General features: G+C 34.3%; 1 protein-coding gene across 2 annotated transcripts in view; it reads right to left on the bottom strand.

Moving 5' to 3' along the window:
* LOC118200031 (locomotion-related protein Hikaru genki-like) overlaps positions 1–23,784 on the bottom strand; it is a 292,672-nt gene that overhangs the window by 98,658 nt on the left and 170,230 nt on the right. The window contains exon 2 of one of the 2 annotated variants that reach the window (XM_085806488.1): positions 22,387–22,593. The exons of the other annotated variant lie outside the window; for it this stretch is intronic. Coding sequence (XP_085662614.1) covers positions 22,387–22,593 — 207 coding nt within the window. The remainder of the gene's footprint in view (positions 1–22,386; positions 22,594–23,784) is intronic. 2 annotated transcript variants of the gene reach the window in all.

Genomic DNA, 23,784 nt, shown 5'->3' with positions numbered 1-23,784 from the left:
ACTTCCAAAACCTACCGAAGTGTTGGACCTTATTTTATGCGGTATGTTCTTAACAGCGTTAATGGCGGATCAATCGCCCACTTGCCTGGCGCCTTAATTACCATAATAATCGCGGTGATTCAAGCGACATTGATAATTAAGTCAAAAGAGCTTCGAAAGGGAGATTTTCGCGGGAAGTCTGGATACCAGAAACTGAGTTTTAGGAACTTTTCGCGTGCAATCGCAGTTAACAGCAACTAACTCATGCTTGGAAGTAAATTTTGTGATGATGGTACCTTTCGCTTCGCCTTGAGGCTTCTGGGAATTTCTGCGCAGAGAGTTAAGTCTTTAAAGCGTGATTATCATCATTAGGATAGTAAGCGTTTACGAAACACTCGGCGTACAAATTTCGCTGCGGTGAGGAAAACTGTAAACTTTGGGCAAAGAAATATAAAATTTACAGGATAATTAATTGAAGCTCTATGTTTGCTATATTACAAGCATAAAATTTAGGAGCCGGAAGTAAATTTTTCTGAAGTGTTGAAATACCGTAAAGGAGGTTCTAAGGGTGAAGTTAATAATCTGGAAAGCGGTTCTATACTTCTTTTCCCCTTTTAATTTGTGTGAAGAGAGGAATTTTTTGTACAGGGAACGCAGACTGTTCTACGTCAAGATTTTCATATTACAAGTAAATAATTACTCTGACCATGGGTAATTTATTTAACTGTTTTTAAGAATTCTGTTTATGTATATACAGGTTCTTCTAGAAAAATGCATACATATTTTAGCGAAAGAAAATTTTTTAGTATGTGTTAGTACTGAACTTACTTACGTATTAAAATAATTATATATTTTAGGTTAGGTTAGATTTCATGCATTCCTGCTGCACATGTACACTGCGGAAAAAAAAAACAAAGGTGGGGGGGGGGACAGTTCTATATCTTCCGTTCTACTGGTTCCATTGACGAAATTCAACTTGCGTTTTTCATGTCTCGAAAGTGCGACTTATTATATGTATTAGATTTATATATAGTATTATTCTAATATAGGTATTTTCACACAAAATCGGACTTAACTACCAAGTTTTGCATAAATTAAAAAAAATTAGCTCTGAAAATTTTAGCTCCTCAATGTTAATTGAGTTTGGTATATATTTATTAATCTCTGTTTTTTATTAAACTTTTTAAATTCTTCCTTTCACATTTAGGAATACAGGTTCATTCCAAATAAAATTCACCCATTTTTTGTGATTTATTTTAAAAATTTGTATTTTTAAATAATTTTTATAACTTTTTCAAAAAATGTTTGAATTACAGTCTATAAAATGTTTAACATCATCTTAAGAGAAAACGTATTTCTAAGCATACCTGCAAAAAATTGCAGTTTTTTATTCAAAATTTCCGAAAATATATACGATGTGCTTTTTTTCGGCTCATGCACAATGTAAAACGGTAGGAACGAGGTGCCTTTTTCCCCGCTCCAGCATACTGGAAGGGAAAGAAAAATGGATTGCTATATATATTAAGAAGTTCGCCAAGTGAATTATTCTTTGTGCAAACTGAAAATATTGGGCCAAGATAAATTTTTGAATTTCTCCTTAAATTTCGCAAAAACGTTTTACAAAATTTAATATCTGGGCATAATTTGAGTCGTAGAATCGAAATTTGGAAATCAATTGGTATGTTACTTCAGAAAAAGTCCGATTTTGTATCAAAATATTTAAGTTAGAACAATGCTATATATAAATTTAGTATATATCCTAAGTTGTGCTTTCGAGACATGAAAAACGCAATTTGAGTTTTGTCAATCGGCTCAGTAGAACGTGAGCTACAGAATAGTCCCATTTTTTTTTTTTTTTTTTTAGTTTATCTAGTGACGAAGTCAGGCAGTCAGGTTTCTGGGACACTTCCCTACCCTGCATGTAGCAACGTAAGGTGGAGTGCATATCTTTTATATTGGCGTAGCATAACTTAAAGTCTAAGAAAGTCATAAAAGTCCTAAAACAAATATTTAAGATTGTAGATATGGAAAAAATGGCAAGTATTTCGGGATGTAATTATAGCGATGAGTTGTAGAAGTTGAATAAGCAATTTATCGCTGATAACGTGAAAGATGTAGCAATTTTGAGATTAGATTGTTGAAAGCTGGTGCGTGAGACAGTGGATTGATAGCTGCAACTAGATGCTGAGATATAAATTCATTTCGACGTCGAAGAGTCAGTTACCTCCTTTTTTTTTTTTTTTTTTTTTTTTTCCGCAGTGTACCTGTGTAGTTACTTAGAATGATTAAAGTGTCAGACTGGTAGGCCAGACACATAGCACAATGATGAGCGGTTGCTCGAACAACATTGCAGTTTTAATTTTTGAATTTAATAGTTAAAATGCTTTGATTTTTGCGTACCACCTATTTTTTTCTTGCGTACCACCGGTTGAGAACCCCTGATCTAGATCATTGGAATACTATGAGCTTCTTGAAAAGAATGTTTTCTTTAAGTATTTCATAGATGAGTTGGCTTATAATTGCAGATGATTATAAATGAGCTGGCTATAATGTAATGTGAGGAATTCCTCATCCCTGCCTGTTCAGTCAATGAACTCTAATTAAATTCTACTAATGTCCTCTAATCTTATTCATTGAGTTTCTGAAATAAAAAACTTCAACATACGATGCCAACCGGCTCAAGAATTCTCGCCAAGCTATGACCACGACAACCCGTATACTTAAAGACACCTCATATAAATCAAAACTATTCATATTTCAAATTATAGTACAGTTTCTTTAGTTAATTATAAATACAAAATTTGTAACGTCTGTTGTCTTTTACAAATACAATGTATTATAAATATATTTGTCTTTTGTAAGGTATTGCAGTCGACATCATAGTTCTCTAATTTATTTAATAATATCATTTTATACAGACAAAAATGCAAGTGAATTCAATTTGTGTTAACATAGATGTGGTCTCAGAAATTTTTATAAGTTTCTTTCTGCTATCAAAATTGTCTCTGTTGCACCTATTGATACCGAAATCATCAAAAATTCCTAATTCATACGTAAAAATATATGACCAGATCTTTATTAATATCAGATCGATAGTTATTTGTTGTACTACTGATCGTTATTTACATCAAGCAAAATTCAAATTTTTGCAAATTTCAACTAATCAATTTTCGTGAGATTTTTCATAATCATAATTAAAGAAATAACTGATATATAGGCTGCCCATACTGAACTCATCAAATTGTTGCTTCGCTGAAGAAAGTGCTGGAGATTGGTGTGTGTATTGAGAATACGGTGAAGCACACTAGGGCTATCTGCCTAAGGAAAGGGATGCTTTCGTGGAGGACGTTCTAAGGGAAACTGGCTCGTATACACGTTACACATGGGGAAAACCACGAAAACGCCCATGCAGCCAGCCCGTTCGCGGGATTCGGACCTCGGACCGAACTACCAGTGTTCAGCGATATTACCGCTGGGTCGCTGGTGGGCCTCGCTGGAGATTGGAGAAACGTTTTTATAACTTCTTTTCTCTATTTGAAGGTTAAATGGAAATTAATAATTAAACTTAATTTTCCCCTTCGAATTATAATAATGTTTAAAAATGCATTCACGATTTTACGTTTTAAATTGGAAGAGAAAAATTTCTTTTGCTCCTGAAAAAGAGAGACCTGTAAGTGAGCACCCTCTAAATAAATAAATTTTTGTTTCGAGGGTTCGAAATTTAGGCAAACTAAGGTTGCTTTCTTGCCTAATTTTAAATTTAGTTCTTTATTCATTTCTCGAGCATCATCATGGAGCTTTAAAGCTCACTTTTCATATAATAAGTCAAGAAGCTTTCCACATCTTTCGAAAGTCTGATTTGTTCTGAGAATTTCACATGAACATGTTCCGAAATTGCTTCCATGGCTCCCATATTTAACGGTGCAGGACACGATTTCATACGAGGATGTTCCAAATGCTCATACGGATTCCAGATTTAACGACACTTTACACTATTTTAGTGCTTAACTCCTGAGCTGTAACGGAATATAGTATTTTGAAATTTAGGGTTAAACCTTATTAAGTTAAACATTTGTTTTATCCTTCTAGGCTACACCTTTTTTAACCTTCCTAGACTTTAAAGGCGAGAACGATAAGATAAAACTAATTTATTTGAAGTCTGTGCCGTAACTCAACGAAATGTTTTTTGATTTATTGCTGGTAGTTATAGAAGCACAATAAAAATTAAAAATACAGGCTATATTTGTTGTGAGAAGAAATGTGTATATATGAAATAACGCGATAAACCTGTATATTGTTACGAACTAGATGTCTCACTCTTAAAATTGAATTCTCCGTCTCTTTAAATAATCACTCCGAATTACAGGGGAAAATGGACAATTTATTATAAATAACACAGACACACAGCAAAATAAAGAGCTGAAAATAGCTCGAGGAGATCGCAGAACTTAAGCGATTTTTGCTTTGCATACGTTAAATATGAATTCCTAAATCACTTGCGAAGTAAACTCTAAAATCAGTTTTGTTAACTTTCTTTGAATCTCAGAGGAGATTAAAACTGATTTATCCTGGCTCTTGTAGCGGTGTTTATACGGTGTTGCCCGGTGAATAAACTTATTTTTCTTAAAGGTTATTTTTTATCGACGGACCAGCTTCACTGCTTCGTTTTTAATTATTTTATTTAGAAAAACATCATATACAAATATTTACAGTGAAGCAAAATACAATTTAATTGTGAGCTTCGGTTACAAGTAATTGCTCTGCGCCAACATCCCGCCCGGCCTTGCTATGTTCACATGCAAGAACTTAACATAAATTTAATTATGAAATACCAGTATTAAAGTTTCAGTTATTCATGTAAACAATAAAATATGTATAGAAAAAAATAAAATAAGTAAACAAAACATGAATACAAAATTATTGAGAAAAATAATTTTCAATATAATTACTAACAACTGAGTAACATAATTCACAACTTGCTAAACTTCAATAGGCAATACAGCTATTTTATTAATTGTCCTTTTAAAGTCCCCTGTTTTGGTACGAACCTTTACAACACGGACTTTTCCATCAGAACCGTGGTACAATGATGTTATTCGCCCTAAAAGCCAATTGTTAATTGGCAGAAAATCTTCTTTAATCAAAACCATTTGGCCGATCATCAGATCATTTTTTTCAACCATCCATTTTGATCTAGATTGTAAAGTATTCAAGTAATCAGACTTCCATCTTTTCCAAATAAGTTGTATAGTTTTTGTAGTTTTTTGCCAACGACTTAAGCGGTTTTCCTTTAAATCCGTTAAAAACGGCTCAGAAATTGCTGTTATAGGTCGCCCTATCAAGAAATGACCTGGCGTCAGAACTTCGAAACTTTCTGAATCACTAGAAAGAGGAGTAAGCGGTCGCGAATTTAATATTCCATCTATCTGAATGACAATCGTTTCGAATTCTTCGTAAGTGAAATGAAAATTGCCAATCGTACGTTTAAGATGGTACTTCACCGATTTTATCCCAGCTTCCCAAAGTCCACCGAAGTGAGGCGATTTGGGTGGAATAAAATTCCAATCTATATTTTCTTGCGAAAATAATTAGCTAATTCTTTGTCTGGGAAATTAATGAGCTTATAAAATTTTTTCAATTTTGAATTCGCTCCAACAAAGTTAGTAGCATTGTCAGTATAAATTTTGAAACATTTGCCACGTCTACTTGTAAAACGTTTAAGTGTTGCAATTAAAGCATCAGAAGTCAAATCTGTTAATGTCTCAAGATGGATGGCTTTTGTTGCGAAACATATAAAAATACAAATATACAATTTATTCAGAATACCTTTACGTTGATTTTTAAATTTCACTAAATAAGGGCCACATAAATCAATACCTGTAATAGAAAATGGAGCTGAAACATTAACTCTTTCACTAGGCAAATTACCCATAATTTGTGAAGAAAGAGTGGGCTTACATTTAAAGCACGTTACACATTGATATACTGTTTTACGTGCGAGACTACGGCCACCTAAAGGCCAAAATTTCAAGCGCACTGCATTTAGCAGACCTTGTGGTCCAACATGAAATAATTTCCTGTGTAAACTTTCAAAATAAATTTTACTTAATCTTGAACCCTTAGGTAAAATAGGAGGATGTCTTTGAGAATATGGCACTGAAGCATTCTTCAGCCTTCCTCCTACACGTACTATTCCTTTGTCATCAAAAAACGGAAATAAATTCGAAATATTACTTGGCAGTTTCTTTCCTTCAAGGAGAACTCGTTGTTCATGCTTAATCAACACTTCTTCGGCTTCTCTTACCTCCTCCACTGACAGTGGTCCTGTGTTTTTTACCTTATTCCTGCAATTGAAAATAAACCTGAAAATATAAGACAAAACATGGTTAATTTTATAATAATTGTTTGAAAGTTCTAAGAGGTCGTCCACAATAAAATGTTGAGAGCTGTCATTTAGCAGGGCTGTCTCTTTACAAGTCTCATCTTCAAAAGGAATTTTCCTTTCTCGCCACAAAGTTTCTTTTTCGACTTGTTCGATGGTTTCAATCTCAGGAATAAATGGTTGCAAGTTCTTGAAACTGTCAGGCTGCATCAAGAATTCTGGACCTGTCCACCATCTAGAATCTGTCACCAAGGAATCAGCCTTCATTCCAAGTGAGAGAAGATCGGCAGGATTTTCTTTACCTGCACAGTGATGCCAAGAGCTGGGATCTGTCAAGCTGGTGATTTCGTTCACTCGGTTTGCCACAAATTGCTTCCATCGGGTTTTTGCACCCTTTATCCAAAAAAGTGCAATCTTGGAATCTGTCCAATGGTATTCAACAGAAGATCTTTTCAGATTCACGATTCTCTTTACCTTAGAACTAAGACGAGCTGCAACTAGAGCACCCAATAGTTCTAATCTTGGTAAGGTTACACCGTTTAATGGAGCCACACGACTTTTTGAAGTCAGGAGTTTCACAGATATTCCACTGAGTGTCTTCACCTTCAAATATATGGCAGCGCCATATGCCTTTTTACTTGCATCGCAAAAACTGTGTATTTCAACAGTATCTTCCTTTGATGCAGAATCATTAACCAACCTAGGTATTTTCAAATTTTCTAAGTGATGAAGTTCAGCACACCACTTCTTCCATTCCTTTTCAATTTCCTTTGGTAAAGGTTCATCCCACTGAATTTTTTCATTCCAGAGATCTTGGATGAGGCATTTAACTTGAATGGTGAAAGGCGAAATTAATCCTAAAGGATCAAATATCTTCCCTATTGCTTGAAGTAAGAAGCGTTTCGTATTTTTGTCCATAGAAAGAAATTCCAAAATATTTTTAGTATCCATAGTTAAATAATCTTCGTGCGTCTTCCAAGAAAGTCCCAAGATTTTAGTTTGGTGTGCGCCCAAGCTGAGAGTAGCGTCTGCAGGATAGGTATCGAATTCTTCATTCTTCCATTGCTCCATTAATTCAGCATTATTGCTAATCCACTTGCTGAGGACCATTCCAGCCTCTTCCATAATTTTCTTGGCATTTTTAGATACTTCAAGTGCTTCTTCAAAATCCTCACTTCCAGAAATGAGATCATCTACATAAAAACACTGGTCTAAAATTTCAACTGTTTCGGGAAAATCTTCCTTGTATTTTTTAATATGATGTCTAATAGTAGCTGCTAACAGGAATGGGCTCGAACTGACCCCGAAATTTACTCGATTGAAACGGTAAATCTGTAAATTGGGCCTTTTATCAACACTTGGATCATCACTACTCCAAAGAAAACGAACTGCATCCTTATGTTCATCAGAGAGGCAAATCTGCAGAAAAGCTTGTTTAATATCTGAACAAAATGCAATTTTGTTCAATCTGAAATTAATTAGTAAATCCAAAAGATTTGGATTTAAGTTAACCCCTGGCCACAAGCAGTCATTTAAAGAAAGTTCATTATTTTGATGGCTACCCGCATCAAAGACGATCCTAGTTTTCGACGTTAAACTACTTTCTTTCCGCACAGCCTGATGAGGCAAATAATATATAGGCCTAATTAAAGCATTTTCTTTTGTATCAGGATTTACGATGCTGATTATGCCTTCTTTTAAATAATCACAAATAATTTCACGGTATTGTTGATGTAACTCAGGATCATGACTAAATCTTCTCCACAAATTCTGAAAACGCTGCCGCGCCAAGGAATAATTATCAGATATTTCTTCATAATGTTTCCTAAAAGGTAATTGTACTACATAACGTCCATTTTTAAATTCAACGGTGTCATTAAAAATTTCCATTGCCTGATCCTTTTCATGCAAAACTGGATCATCACGAATACCAAGTCCCTCTAAATCAAAGAAAAGTTTTAAAGTATTTTGAAGAGAGTCATTTTGCACAAGAAAACAATGTCCCTGATAAGAAGGTTGTATTTCGTTAAGCTTCCCGCATGCGATCCATCCGAATTCAGACTCTTTAAACAATAAATCATCATTTATTTTATACGTATTATTTTTCAAAACCTTAAAAAATATATCAGCACTTATAAGGGCATGTACCTCTGAAGCTTCATAAAATGATTTATCAGCTAAATTTAAAAATTGTGGAATTTCTACTTTCGAAATATCTAACGTAGTACACGGAGTTAGTCCTGTTATTTTATTTACAATCAAGAATTCAACTGGTTCATTAAAGGTACATTCTTCATTTGAAATAAATGTATTCACTTTCCATTTAATATTTTGAATTGATCCATTAAGACCTGTAACAGGCATTTTAATTTTCTCCCTTTTTATTCCTAAGCATTCACTTATTTTATCTGTAAGAACACATATATTAGATGCGCTGTCTAAAATCGCACGGATTTTTATTCTTCGATTATTGGCGTCACGGACATAAATCTCTGCAGTAGAAAAAAGTACACTTTTTCTTTTTTGTTTATTCTTGTTACTTAAAACACTCAACGCTTTCAATTCTGAGTCACCTTTTCCAGCGGCGGCATCGAGCTCACTTTTGTTTTGTCTAAGTGGCGTCACCGAGCGACAAGGAGCCTTCGAATGACCTTCATTATCCATGCATATTAATTTATTGTGTTTTTTTTCCGCAAGCGCATTTAAATTTCGAGAGGCACTGACTTTTCTTATGATTTTGCTTTAGACATAATTCGCAGAGTTTATGTGAACGAATTAATTTTAATCTTTCATGAACACTTAACTTTAAGAATGTATCGCAAAGGAAAATAGGATGAAAGCTCCTACACACTACACAGTTTTTATTTTTATTTTCATTTGTCAAAAGAACCTTCGATTTATGGGAAGGAGTGGAATTCTTGTTTATATTAACCCTACTTCCGGGTGTAATATTTCTATTTATAGATAACAAAACTGATTCACGCTGTTCCAAAAATCTAATAAACTCGTCAAATGTTGGAACTACTTTCGATTTGTGAGATAATTCAAAATTTTTTCTAGATTCTTTATCTAGTTTTTGAAGAAGAATATTTATTAGAAAAACATCACATAACTTGTTCTGTTCATATTTTAATACTTTCAAAGCGCGTAAATTCTTTTGTATACAATCAATCATACTTCTGATATCTTTCGCATTTTCGGATTGAATCTTTTCAAAATTTAAAATATTCTGCACATGAATGTCAACAATCAGACGTTCATTATCATAGCGAGATTCTAAAGCATTGTACAAATATTCAAAATTATCAAAGTTACTACTTAAATCCTTAGCATCATTAGTAAGACAAGATCTTAGATAATACAATTTCTGTGAATGACTCAGCTGAACATTATTTGTAATTAAATCATCAAATTGAGTTTTAAATGAACTAAATTCTTCATATTTTCCTGAAAATTCAGGCAAAACTAACGCTGGGATTTTAGTTTTGATTTGAAAATTTTCATCTACATTACTTTCAGTAACATTTACTGCTTTTGCAGAATTTAACTTATTGTAAGAATTAATGAGAATTTCAATTCTTACCTCCAATTTTTCCAGACGATCATCACATTGGTTTAAGTCATCATCAATTTTGGTCAGATCATCATCTTTCATTTCACTTTGTGCGTAGCACGCACTTCGTAGTTCATCAACTTTCTTTTGAAGAGCTTGAATGTTCTTTAGTTTAACTTTAAGTTCAACTAAGTCCACATCATTATTTGCATTTTGCACAAAAGTTTCGAATCTAGTTATTTTCCACTTTAGGGATGCTTTGCTTTTCATTAATATATCCATACCGCTGAAGTAGGCTCCAGGGTCGACGGAGCCAGATGAGTAAACTTATTTTTCTTAAAGGTTATTTTTTATCGACGGACCAGCTTCACTGCTTCGTTTTTAATTATTTTATTTAGAAAAACATCATATACAAATATTCACAGTGAAGCAAAATACAATTTAATTGTGAGCTTCGGTTACAAGTAATTGCTCACGTCAGACCGGTTAGATTTCTTCTTCAAGTCTGTTGCCTCAATCGTAAGAGGCGATAATTTGGCGAGATTTGTTGGCGTAAAATGCGCCAACACCCGGCTTCTGCAAACTTTGGAAAAATCGGCAGTGGAGCTTCGAAAATTCACATTCCTAAATCTTCCTGAAAGTTGCCAAGTTGGAGAGAAATCGCGGTATGTCGTCATTTTTATGGCAAACAATTTGACAAACGCCGGTCAAGGAGCCTTATTTGTCAGTGTTATGTGGTCTGGTGCTCTTTTAACAATTTAAACGCTTTTGGATTCAGAATTGAAGGATTTACAATTTCTTAAAAGAAACAGACACTTACGTACAAAATATGCTACCAAAAATTCAATTATTACAAAATAAATCTTAAACTATTAAGTAAAGTGCAAAACATTAAAGAAATAAATAAATAAAACAATACAAACTATTACTAAGGTACACAAAAACAACGATGCAATCAAAGAATTTAAATATTTATAGAAATTTTCAACAATATTTTAGTTAAAATGTAAAATAAAATCCATTATATATATATTCGATATTATTTGCATTCTGTAGTACAATTTAGAAGTATAGAACAAAAAACCGATTTTGGAGTCTACGGTTTTCGAATACAATTTCCCTCTGCGCCAGTTTTTGTAACATATCCTTATGAACCAGAAAATTAGAAGAAAAAATTGATTTTAACGTACCTACTTTTAGAAACAATAATAAACATTACTTCAGCTCAAGCAAGTTAAAATTTATTACATTTGATTTACCTCTTTTGAATATCTTTCAGGAAAAATAAACCGGTTATTTGATTTTTAACAGAAGTAAGTTAAATTATTCTTTAACTTAAAATAAGTTTAAATGAAAAATAATTTTAGTTTAAAACGAAAAAAAACTTCTAATTTCCATGCAGGATTACTATCAAAGAGAGTAGACACTTTTGATAAGACGTTTAGGCGTAACTGCATAGCGTATAAAAGGAGAAAATTAGGAAAAGCAAATTCAATTTTCCTCTGCGTAGAAGTCGAAATTGAATTAAGTTTTTTCTTCCGTTTAGAGGACAAGCAACCCAACGAAAGTTAAATTGGACAAAATAAAACAGTCGTCGAAATACTATTTTCTACACAAAAGAGCTCTGGAAAAGGTTTTAGCTTATTAAATCAGAAACTTAATTAATCTTAAGCATAAGATACCACAGAAGTCTTCTTTCAGCTCAAAATATTTTATCCACTATAAAAAGTTACTAGAAACTGATATACTAGAGAAAAATTGATCTAAACAGCAGTATATATATATATCTAGTTGTATACACTGGTGTGCAAAAATTAAGGACGAGACGGTTTTTTCAATATAACTTTGTACAAAAGCTTTCCAAATCAACACATTTAATACCGTAAGATCCCCAATACGTAAGGACATGAGTAATGTAAGCAACACTTACTAAAAGAGAAATCAGAGGGATAAAAAGAAGCTTTATTGAAAAATAAGCATGGAGCGCAATGCGACTGAAGGCCGAAACATCCCTGTGATGGGTGTCCAGCAAGAAACATCCAGTCTTTAATATGGGATATGATCTCCCCTGACTGCTAGGCAGGTTTCACAGCGTCCGCCCATGCTGAGAATGAGGGTGTCAACGAGCTGTTGACGCATAGCTGCCCATTCGTCTTGCAGCGCCAATCGAAGCTCCGGAATCGTTACTGGTGGTAAGGTACGAGCTGCTAAGCGTCTGCCTAGAAAATCCCATACATGCTCGATGGGATTGAGATCCGGAGATCGTGCCTGCCAATCCATACGTTCAATATCCTCACTCTCTAAGAGCTGTTCGGCAGCTACTGTGCGATGACATGATGCATTGTCGTCCATGAAAAGAAACTGCGCACCCATAGCGCCTCTAAAAAGACGCACATATGGAAGAAGAATCTCGTTACAATAACGGGTCCCATTGAACTGAACCTGCATCGAAGATGTGAAGGTCTGTACGACTACGAAGCATGATGCCTCCCCAAACGAGAACACCGCCACCTCCATACCTGTCCCTTTCAATGATGTTCGAGGGATGATTGCGGCTTCCCCGCTCTCTCCAGATGAGTATGCGATGAGAATTGCTACTCAGACTGAATCTGCTCTCATCTGTAAAGAGTACTCGTCCCCATTCATTGTCTCTCCAATTCCAGTGTTCCCGGCACCACAGAGAACGCCTTCTCCGATGGGCAGGCGTTAGAGGTACACACCGTACAAGGCGTCGTGCAAACAGACCACCACCGAGCAGTCTTCTGGTCACGGTAAAACGCGAAAACCGTCGTCCATTCGCCTGTGTCGTGTGTCTAGCGATTTCTCCCGCTGTCTGCCGCCTCTTTCTTCTGGCCTGTAAGGCAATATACCGGTCATCTGCGGGTGTGGTTCCTCGTGAACGACCACTACTAAACCCCCGGATAGCTGTTCCTGTAGTTTGAAATTGTCTCCAAAGTCGTGAAACGATGCTGTGAGCAATTCCGAACTCTGCAGCCACACTTGTCACATTGCGGCCTTCCTCCAACTTCCCAATGATTCGACCTCGGGTAAAAGCATCCAGATGTCGTCTAACAGATTGATTATTCGCCATTTCTCGCTGAGGCAGCAACTCGGTGTGATTTTAACTGCTATACGGCATGCAATCTCTTTGCCAGAAATACTGATCTTACACCGACAACATGCTTTATACTACTCAAACACTCCCCCATTACGTCTACCTGCATATCTGCGCATGTGCTACCTTACTTAATCTCCTGATTGGTCTTTCTGTCCGCTCCGCCTCTTCGTTCAGCTGATATGCTAATTTTTCGACTTCGTCCTTAATTTTTGCACATCAGTGTATATCATAGTGAACAGCGCTGAAAATGTGAAAAATTATATGCTGTCGTAATAGCCATTATGGTGTATTTAGACAGATTCCGGTTATAATCTATTATTTTATAATAGGCATATTAAAATCATTTCCTTTCCTGCTCAATTAGCTTCGTAACCATGGTAACGACAGCTGCGGTAGATGGTCAAATTAGCTAACTTTTCCCCTTCATTTATTTCTGTCCCAGCATGTTTCGCTTTTTAAAAATGTCACGAATGGAAAGCTGACTTGAGTTATAATTCTAAAATGGATATTGAAGAATAAGTGCTGTGGGGTGATGACGATATACATTGCTGTCGAAAATGAGAGACAATGAAAAGACCTTGAAGCACATATTTTAAAGTAACAGATTAAAATAAGGTTTTGATTTTTTATTATGGAATCATCCGTGAAGAGACGGTTTCAGTTGAATTTCAAGACTTTCATTAAAATGAAAGTATACATTAAAAAAAATTAGTTAATTTTTAAAGTATTATTACATCGCTTCATGCATGTTATCACATTTATTTGGCAAGGGAAAAGTTTTGTGGTTCGAGTAATGGCAAGACTATAAATGATTTGGTCATAATATCGTGCTCTGAAAAACCTAATATTCTCTACTTTAGCAGCCAGATTAAAAATGTGGTGGATGATAACTCTTCAACACATGGATTCAGTCGAATGGGCCTCATGTTTCGCCCCAGTCTCCATTTTTTGGGGAAGAATGTAAAGAATTATCCTAGAGCAAAATATTTGCTGGACAGTAGCTCTACACCACTTCTGGTCAGCTAGGTCTCGTGGCTCTCTCCAGTCGCTTTTTAATTGGGGAAGAATGTAAAAATTACCCTGTTTACTTAGCTATTAAAAGTTTTATTTGTACATTAGTTAAAGTGCTATGGTGTTAAGGCTAATTGTTAAGCAAATTATTCAGAAGATTAGTAAATAGCTCAGCCGATTCCAATCAAACATATATGGGATAATCATATACAGTATTTTATTCATATATGGAACAGCGTCATCCATATTAAGAGATTTGATTTCTTATTAATGCAGATTATGCAATGCATCTGAAGAAGTCTAGAACCTGAAATGCGCTTGCTCTTAAAACATGACACATCAGTGAGAAAACATTGGCTTTTTTGGTAATAAAGATGTATTTTTAGTAATAATTATGCAAAAGTTATCAATAAAAATTATGGTTGATATTTAATTATTTAGCATACAAACTAAGAGTTAAAATTTGGTTCTTTGCGTATGCGAATTGCGTGCTGGTAATCAGTTTGGCAATTAGATTACATTTTTTTTTTTTTTTCTTTTTTTTTTGTCATTCGTTCAACAAGACCAACAATAAAAAAGTCTTGCAATAGAATATAAAAAAAGGTATTCATATATAACGATTTAAAATTTTAGACCTTTTAGGAATTCAAAATTAGTTATGAACGATAAACTATAAAAAAAGAAAAATTATTGTTACTGAACATATTATTGTTAGGTATGATGATACAAACTTGAATTTGCTAAAAGATATTTTAGCAGTTTTGAAGTAATTAAGAAAAATAAACTGACAAAAAAGAAAAACTATTCAAAATTTCCATAATTACTACTGAACATATTATTGTTAAGCACATTAAATATTATATCATATAAACTTGAATGTGCTGAATGATAACTACATACATGCAATGAAAATAATTATGGGTACTCATTTATAAGAATATGCCTTTCTATTAATTTGTATAATACAGGAGGAAAAGCTTTTATTATTATTGCATGTACGCCGGAATTTCTAGAATGATCCCAAAACCAATAACAAAATTCAGCTTTGTAGAGTAAATTACGTCGCAAATGGATACGTATCACTAAAATGTGGGCATCAACTCTAAAAAAAATTCAGGTTCTTAATCAAAATTTGGAAAACGATTAGATGATTCAGAGTAGGAAACGTAAAAAAAATCGGCTATATCTTCGCCAAGTTTGAACCACGAATATTACGAGTGCTAGTCGGACTTGTTACCAGTTACACCATGAGAACACGCTCGTGAGTAAGAGAATACGCAGTGGTGCTGAGATCATGGCGACAATCCTGCGGATCGGAGTCCAGTTTCCCTTTCTGATGAGTCTTGTATCTGTGTGAAGAATAATTCCAGACATGTTGCAATCTGAAGGAGTGAAACAACACACACAATAGGACTGAAAACATCCGTCGAAGGGATCGGTTCATAGGTGGTAGAAACATAATATGGGCAGGCGTCATGTTAAATGGCGCACCGATCTACAAATTTTTATCAGTCTATGAATATGTGCTGGTGATGAATTACAAATTGTTGAAATACGTAGAGATGATATTCTTGATCAGTGGTCGCCAAACTTATGAAGCTTCTGAGCGACTGTACCATTTTTAACTTCTACTGTGAGCTACCAACCAAACGTTCTGCCAATTTTTTAAAGAAATCTTATATGTGTTTATTTCCCATAAACTTACAATTCTAGTAATAATCAATTTTGATTAAACTGTATATAACAAAAAGAAACTGAAATGGATTTGTACATAAGAAACAAACGGAAGTGCAGTTACTAGCAAATGTAATGACAGATTTTTCTTATCAGACTTGATGGAACGTTTTTCATCAACAAGTTTTTAGTGTTGGGAGAGAAGGTAATGACTGTCACTCGAATGCAGTTGTCCAAGTGTTCATCAGTAAGTGTGTTTCTGTACTATTTTTAAATTTCCTACTGGAAAATGAAATCTCACACAGATATGTAGAGCTGAATATTGCTTTCACTTTGAGACAAACCTGATCCAAAATTGGGTATTTTTTAGGAACAAGAGGCTAAATATTTTCAGAGCTTGAAGATAGCGATTTTACAGATATATCATCTTGAAGTTCAATCAGTTTCAACTCCACTACAGCATTATCTTCTTAAAAATCAAAATTCTCCATAACACAAGTAAAAAAGTCTTTAGCATTAATCTCTATAAAAGGCGATTTGACAAACAATTGTAATCCTTTTGAAATCTTGGAAGTTTTTCTTGAATTCACTACTTTTTTAACTGATACATTTGCATACCACAGTCAACGCACACATTTGTCCTTTACCTGGGTAAAGAAGTAATCGGTTTCCCATTCCGAATGAAAGTGATGAGTTTTTTGCTTTTTGCTTGAACACGCCATTTTTAGAACAGACCTAGCTTGGTACCTATGCGTAAATCAAACTTTGCAAGATAGCAAATGTCTAATATACACACGAGAAACATAACGCATCAACCTCACGCATATAACAGTCAGCTATGAGACGAGGCTGATAACGGCAGTTATGCGAGAGAAACAAGCAGTTGTTGTCAGCGTCAGCTCATTGGAGGAATCAAGGTTAGCCAACTGGAGCCTAAGCACGATCTACCGAAAATGTACCTGCGAGCTACTAGTAACTCGCGATCAAAGTTTTGGCGATCTGAAATACATAGAGATGATGTTCGTGATTGTTATGTTAAGTTGTTTAGGGGTGCACACTTTAAGAACATCCTACTAATGGATAATAATTCTCGTCCCCATCGCGCTGCTTGAATGAGCGGTTATCCTGAGCGCAGAACTATCCCGCATATTTAAATCCGATAGAACATGTATCGTACCCATTACACGATGATTTATATTCCTGTATCTTCCATCTAGAATCCTCCAGGATCTTCAAGATGCTACCGTAAGTAAAATTCGTTTACTGAAGAAACTCATGAATAGTCTAATAAAATAGCTGTAAAGTTTGCATTCGACCAAGGGTTGGCCATATAATTATTAATTTTTGTCTATGCATCTGTAAAAAGTTGCAGAACCGACGTTTTTCTCCATGTCTCTTTATATCACATTTTGGCTACCTAGATCGGTAGGCTGGTCAGAGTTGTTGAGCCCGGTTTCGAATACCGGAGAAAGGACATGGCGAGCTGAAAGTCCTGTTGAGTGGTTTAGTGACTGAGGAAAGGGCTGAGTGGCACTTGAACCCATTCCTCGAAAAATTATTCCTCAGAATTAGGATTGGGCAAATTAGATTCGTGGACTTATACTGATGTTACAATAAACAAGTGAGATAAATCCAAACAGCATATCACATTTTCTATATTCTTATTAGCCCAAATGGGCGTTAGCCCAAAAGGGCTATTAGTCTCAAAACGGCATTCTGCGTCGAATCACTATAAACAGCTGTATCACTTTTCAAATTGTTGCCACCAAATATTATTGCCTTGTATTATATTTAAAGTAACTAAATAATCAAGAATCTACATGAACATATGCATGTTTCTTGCATTGTGAAAACACAATGGCCCCTGAATCATCAAATTAACATAGTCTTCCACCCGAATACGGGCACTTGAAAGCCGGATTTTGGAATTTGTTTTATTGCCAATTTCATATTTTATAAAACTTTAAAGAAGTTTTTATTAAAAAATCAACAATATCAAAGCGAGAAGTGGCAAAACACTATGGGGAATAAAACATTTTTATCTCCAGTGAGCGAAATATTAAATATCCTTGGGAGAGGCACTTGACCAAAATTAGAAAGGATCTTAGACAAAGAGACCTCGTTAACATTAAATAAATTAAATAATCTGTTTTGCGTGCTTTGCAGCCATCCAAAGTGTCCAAAATCTTCGTGGACATTAAGCGAATTATAAGTAAGTAATAACGTAAATTTGAGAAGTGTGTAAAAGACTCAATTTTAAAAAACTAAATAAGAACAGAAGGCATTCTTTATGCTTACAAACTCAGCCAACCACCTGTGAGGAGATAACGTAAGAGTAACACTAAGTTCAAATGTAAAATTTAAATTCAAATAAACTAGTACCCAAAGGCTACACAGATTACTTAACGCAACGTTGGCTCAAACCTTAACCGGTGTGGATATCAGCTATCAGCAATTATAATGCAAGGCCGAAGATTGCAACTCTCATCTAGCAACATGGTAACGTGGCCTCTAATGGTAGAACACACTCTGTCTTACAATCTAAATGCGAACTAAATTTGCTTTCTGGCGGATAAACGGAACGAAGAAGTGATAATAAAGATCGAAAACTTAAAAATAATTTCTTAATTAGCATAAAGGAACCTTGTAAATCTATTTAAAGTCAATTCACAGCAATATTTGTTCTTATGATGCAGTACATAATGCAATGACCTTACGTCTAATTTGACCTTCGGTAGTTTTTACTTTACTTGAATAAAATTGAAGAAATCTATGGTTACGATAAAATCTGAGACTTTGGTAATCAAGAAATTTAATTAAATTTTTCAAAAGCTAGTGAAATGAAATTTTATTTGAGTTTACAACTTTGGCCTCAAAGCAGTCTTGTGATGCCACATATTCATTTCTCGTGAATGACTGAAAGCGACAAGACTTAATAAGATACTCAGCGCAAAGTTTCCGAATTCTGTAACAAGCATCTTAATAACGTGGAGATCTAGGAAATCTCCTTCGCTCAAACTTTGAATTACCTCTCACTGCAAATGATATTTGAACTTACTAATTAAAAGACTCTTAAGTTTAGTCAATATCTTCTCCGAAAATCCTCTATGGAAACACGGAGATGGACTTCTCCCACGTCAAAGTCTACATCTCGTTATTGACATAGAAGTGAAAGAATACTCAGGATAATTTTTGGATTTATTTAACGCTTTGTTTGGTTCTGTATTGTTTCTATGGAGATTATTTTATAGTAATAATAATATGCTTATACTGCTTTCATAAAGATAATAATAATAATATGCTTATACTGCTTCAGGTAGCAATAATAATATGCTTATGCTGCTTCCATATATTAAAGAAAGAAAAACTAATCTTTAAAATATTGCTGTATAAGTGATTTCAATATTTTGATCAGCAAAATGCTAATAATTGATAACTAATTTCTATTCCGAAAATAAGAATAATTCAAATAATTTCTAGATGAGAGCAATTTGAAAACAATTGGGATTTTTGGAACTAACAATGCATTTTGAAAAAAGATTTTATATAATCTAATAATTTTTTTTTCAATCTCTGTATGCGAGGGATTAAAATTATTGGATTTATCTGATTGTGTTAAAGCACATTAGGGATACCTGCCTAAAGGAAGGAATGCCTTCGTAGAGAACTTTCTAAGGCAAACTGGCTCGCATTTAAGGCGTTCCAGCTCAGGTGGGGGTATAGGATTGAAAGCCTGAATTTACTACATTGATAGAGAAACTTCTCTTACTATAAGTAAGAGAAAGGTTTTCCGCTTATGTAATCCAAAGGAATAATAAACATATTTTGTTACAACAAATAATGTAGTCATAAAAACCTTTTTTGTAACAACTAATAAAACGTTTTTAGACAAATTTGCTTTTTTTAGCAGTTTAAGACCAATTATACTTCTGTTCCCATGAACAACAGCAAGAAGTTAAAAACCTTTCAAGACAATTAACAGTGTTTTAAGGAAAATTTGTATTAAATAGGCACACTGTACATACACGGTGCCCACAAAAATCTTTCCCCACCTTTATTTTTACAGTCTTTGTTTAAAGAGAAATGCTTTCAGTTACAAAAGTGTTTTAAATGACTAAGATTCAAGTTTTCGTATTAATTTTAAAAAAATACATTTTACGTAAAATAGGAAATCAAACTTTTATATGTTATTACGGTTCCTATTCTTACATTTACAAATATGATCCCTGTACGACAGAAATTGAATGATATATTTCATTCTTAAATTTGTGATTTTTGACATCATTTTTAATTTGCTTGAGGGGTCAGTTAATAAATAAATTAGAACAATTTGAGGTTAACCTTTTGCTCTTTAAATTCCATTCACTGATGCTCTTTTGCTAACTTCTACTAGTATATAATTGTTGCGAAATGCCCAGCTGCGGTGAGAAAGCTTCCCCGCAAAGCTGGATTAGGGTTGCCAGAGAATGGCAGGGAAAGACATACTTGCCAGATTTGGCGTGAAATCGCTCATTTGGCAATATTTGGGGACAAAATTGGAGATATGCCATGGATGGAGAGAGACTATTCTAGAACGTATTTTTAATTTTCTCGGGAATATTCTCGAAAGTAGGTTAAAGCTATAAATACCCTACCTGTACGCAGAGAGAGTACTAGAGAGTAGTGCGGCTTGAATTCACAGATTTGCTTGAGAGCGATTGACCAAGTTGTGAGCTGTACCTTAGTGTTTTGCCGTGAAGAGCTGTCCTCCTCGTTATTGCCTGAAGGCTGCGTTGCTGATTGTTTCAGCTTGTTTGTCTTAGTTTTTCGACAAGCGTGCCTTTGGAACTGCCTTGTGTAATAATGCTTACTCTGGCGAATAAATTGCGTTTTGATTCTTCATCAAGTGTCGTCATTAATTACTCCAAATCTACGAAACTGTAGAACGCAACATAATGTTCTTTAATTCATAATTTTGCTACATTTGTTATGTAGAATGAATTTGCACACAAGAAAATTTTGTTTTTTGAATGCTAAAGATACGTTACTGGTATTCTTGTGCAGTTTTATTACTTTAAAATCATAGTCAAATAATCATGCAAAAAATCATTAAACTAAAAATATTTTTATTTTCAATTAATGCAAATGGCGTTACCATTTGACTATTTTCCCGCACTGAAACCTACCAGTGTTTTCTCGAACACAAACTTCATAAGATTCTGTGAATAAGATTTCTGTTATGAAAAGAAATTATATTGATCATAATTCATATTTTTCGTGATAATGTGCACAGAAATTCTCATCATTTAGGCTGTTAACAATGGAGACCTTTTTTCTTACCTAATATTTCATTTTTAGTTACGTACAAATGCAAACATTTTTATCTTCAAATTGTGCACTGCCCCTGAGTACGATTTGAAAATTTAATATCAAAAATCTCGATCAGTTATATGGAAGTCGCAAATTTTTATTTTATTGTTTATAAAATGTACGAAATTTCTGTAAATATAAGTGACAGCGGGACATATAAAAATTTAGATTTCATAATTTTTAGGTAATTAATGTTAAAACATTAAAATCGAGCACATGAACTGTTTGTGTCATTCCAAACAGTTTGTGAGTGGAAAGCTATGTCTGCGACCAACGTTTTCCAAAGTAAAGAACAGGTAAAAGCTTTTGTGGGCACGGTGTACATATAGAAACCATGGACCCAGCTCGTTTTCTAATATTTGAACTAAAGTTTAACATCTTAACACTCTGGCCGCTGGTGGCCAGTTGAACATCGTTAATGAAATATATATATAAGTAGTTTATTTTATTCATGAAATTCTAAGAATTTATTTCATTTTAAGCACCATTATGTTTTTCAGAGCGGAAAGCGTGAAAAATCAACTGTGTGCTCCCAAGATTCAAACTACGGATCTTGCAGTTGCTAGATGGACATATTAACTACTTACACTACGACTTGGTACATAAAGGAATGCTATAATTCCTTATAAATTATGCAGAAGTTAAGCGTAATAGCATATTAGGCGTCTTCAACTCTGAATACATTTCTAACCGTTTCCAAAACTGAGCTACACATACTGTTGACAAGAAACGTTATATTAGATACAACATTTGTTTCGCTCGCTGTATGTTTTGTATGCTATATTTTTACAATAAAGCATGTAACGGAAAGAAAAAGAACTTAAAAGAAAAAATAATATGAAAGAGAAAAACTACAGTATTGCATTATACTCTTGAGCAATTATCCAAGGAATGCTTCCGACATGAATCATTTAAACTACATGATGAAAATTGAGAAGCCAATGGAAGTCCTTAAGTTACTACATAAGTTGAGACATTATGGTATAATCTTTTAGCTTGGTTTACTTAATTATTACATAATATAAGCAACGATGGTTAATTCTAATTTCACATTTACGTACACACCGTTTGCACACTTTCTATATTTTAATTCTAAATAGATTTTTATTCATAGTAAGCATTTGGTACGTGTTTTTCCAGATTCAAGTTACAATTATTTCTGGATTACTATATTTAAAAAATTATTAAATGTTTTAATGCAGGTTGTTTTCAGAAAGTTTAACATTTCTGAAAATGATTCCACTAATCGTGAAGTAATTCTGCGAACAAACAAGCACTTCATCTGATTATGATATTTCAAGATATTTCTATATGACTCACCTTGGTCAATCGTACAGAGTGGCCCGACCCAAACTCCATTGAGGCACTTGATTTTACAAATTCGTTTTTGTTCCAAAGGTCCAATGACACCCAAAAACTGCACTTCTTGGACACTTGCGAAATCTGTCCCACCACCTCCAGGAACGCTCGTTCCATTTACTACCACCTCCGGTGGCAGACAGCCTTCCCGAGTTACCGCTTCACCATCTGAAATATTTCGAAAGGTCCAAATTCAAAGACAGGACATAAGTTAAAAATCTGTAAACAGTAGTAAGTGTTTCATTATACACGATGCGCTATTTTTTACAAATGAATTTAGTAAGAAAGCATAATTTCCATAATACGGGGATGCGTAATCTGCATCAAGAAACTGATGCCTTCTTTTTTCCTTTAACAAACTACAGCATGGCGTTATGCTGTACGAAAGTGAAACATTGATTACAATGTTGAATCGGGTATGAGGCATAGTTAATAAACCTCTTGCCTTCAATCCTGCCTGCATGCTTATATTCAGTGCTTGATGCTGTAGCTTTCTTAACAATTGACGTATAATAGGACAATTCTTTTACATAAATAAATAATTGACCTATAATAGGTCAATTATTTATTTATATAATATAAAGGGAGCAAATTCTTACCTACTAGTAGCTTAAAATAATAAAGGATGAATATTTTTGATTGAAAAAAAACCATTTTTAATTAAAAAAAAACCTTGGTGTTTCTTTGACCACCAAACCTTTAGATCACATATTGTAGTACTTTGAAAAGCAATGAAAATTGAGAATACCAGTCAGATGAAGAGGTATTTTTGTAATCCCATCTTGAACTATCTTTGCATCTTCAGCCGTTAGCGTGTTCACTGTTTCGTATCTTGATGATCACAGTTTTGTGTCTTGAAGCAATATTTCGATGACAAAGCTTGATGATTTCGTATCTTGCCAAAAACCCCAAACTAGGCGACATTTTGATCTGGTTCCTGTATAATTGTAATTAATACGGTAATTGAATAATCGTAATTAATCCCTTTATCTAACTGCGGTCGTATCAAGCCATGTAACTTTAACCGTATGCGTCTTACAGTAAGTTCGAGAAATGGAAGGCACTAGAGATTTCTCGACGGCTGCGAAAAAAACTATATAATCCGGATAGAGCATCAGCTGTAAGTTCTACAGTTCGGAGTAGACTTCGGAGTATTGAGAGATTTCCATGCGAGCTTCGCTCTTTAGATGCGCTTTGCAATGTGTTGTGTTTAATATTAGTAATAATGTGAAGTGGTAACTACTGATTGTGCTCTGTCATACTGAGAAGAGATGTACAAGTACTATTGTGGAAAGTTCCAGAACAATGTTTCTTTTTGGTAAAATAAGTTTTATCAAGCAGTCATCGGTTCTGTGTGCA

Source organism: Stegodyphus dumicola, chromosome 12, assembly GCF_044657685.1.
Source record: "Stegodyphus dumicola isolate Sdum_Otavi_A_Nest chromosome 12, ASM4465768v1".
In the NCBI taxonomy this organism is placed as follows: domain Eukaryota; kingdom Metazoa; phylum Arthropoda; class Arachnida; order Araneae; family Eresidae; genus Stegodyphus; species Stegodyphus dumicola.
This window is presented reverse-complemented; position numbering and strand designations above follow the sequence as displayed.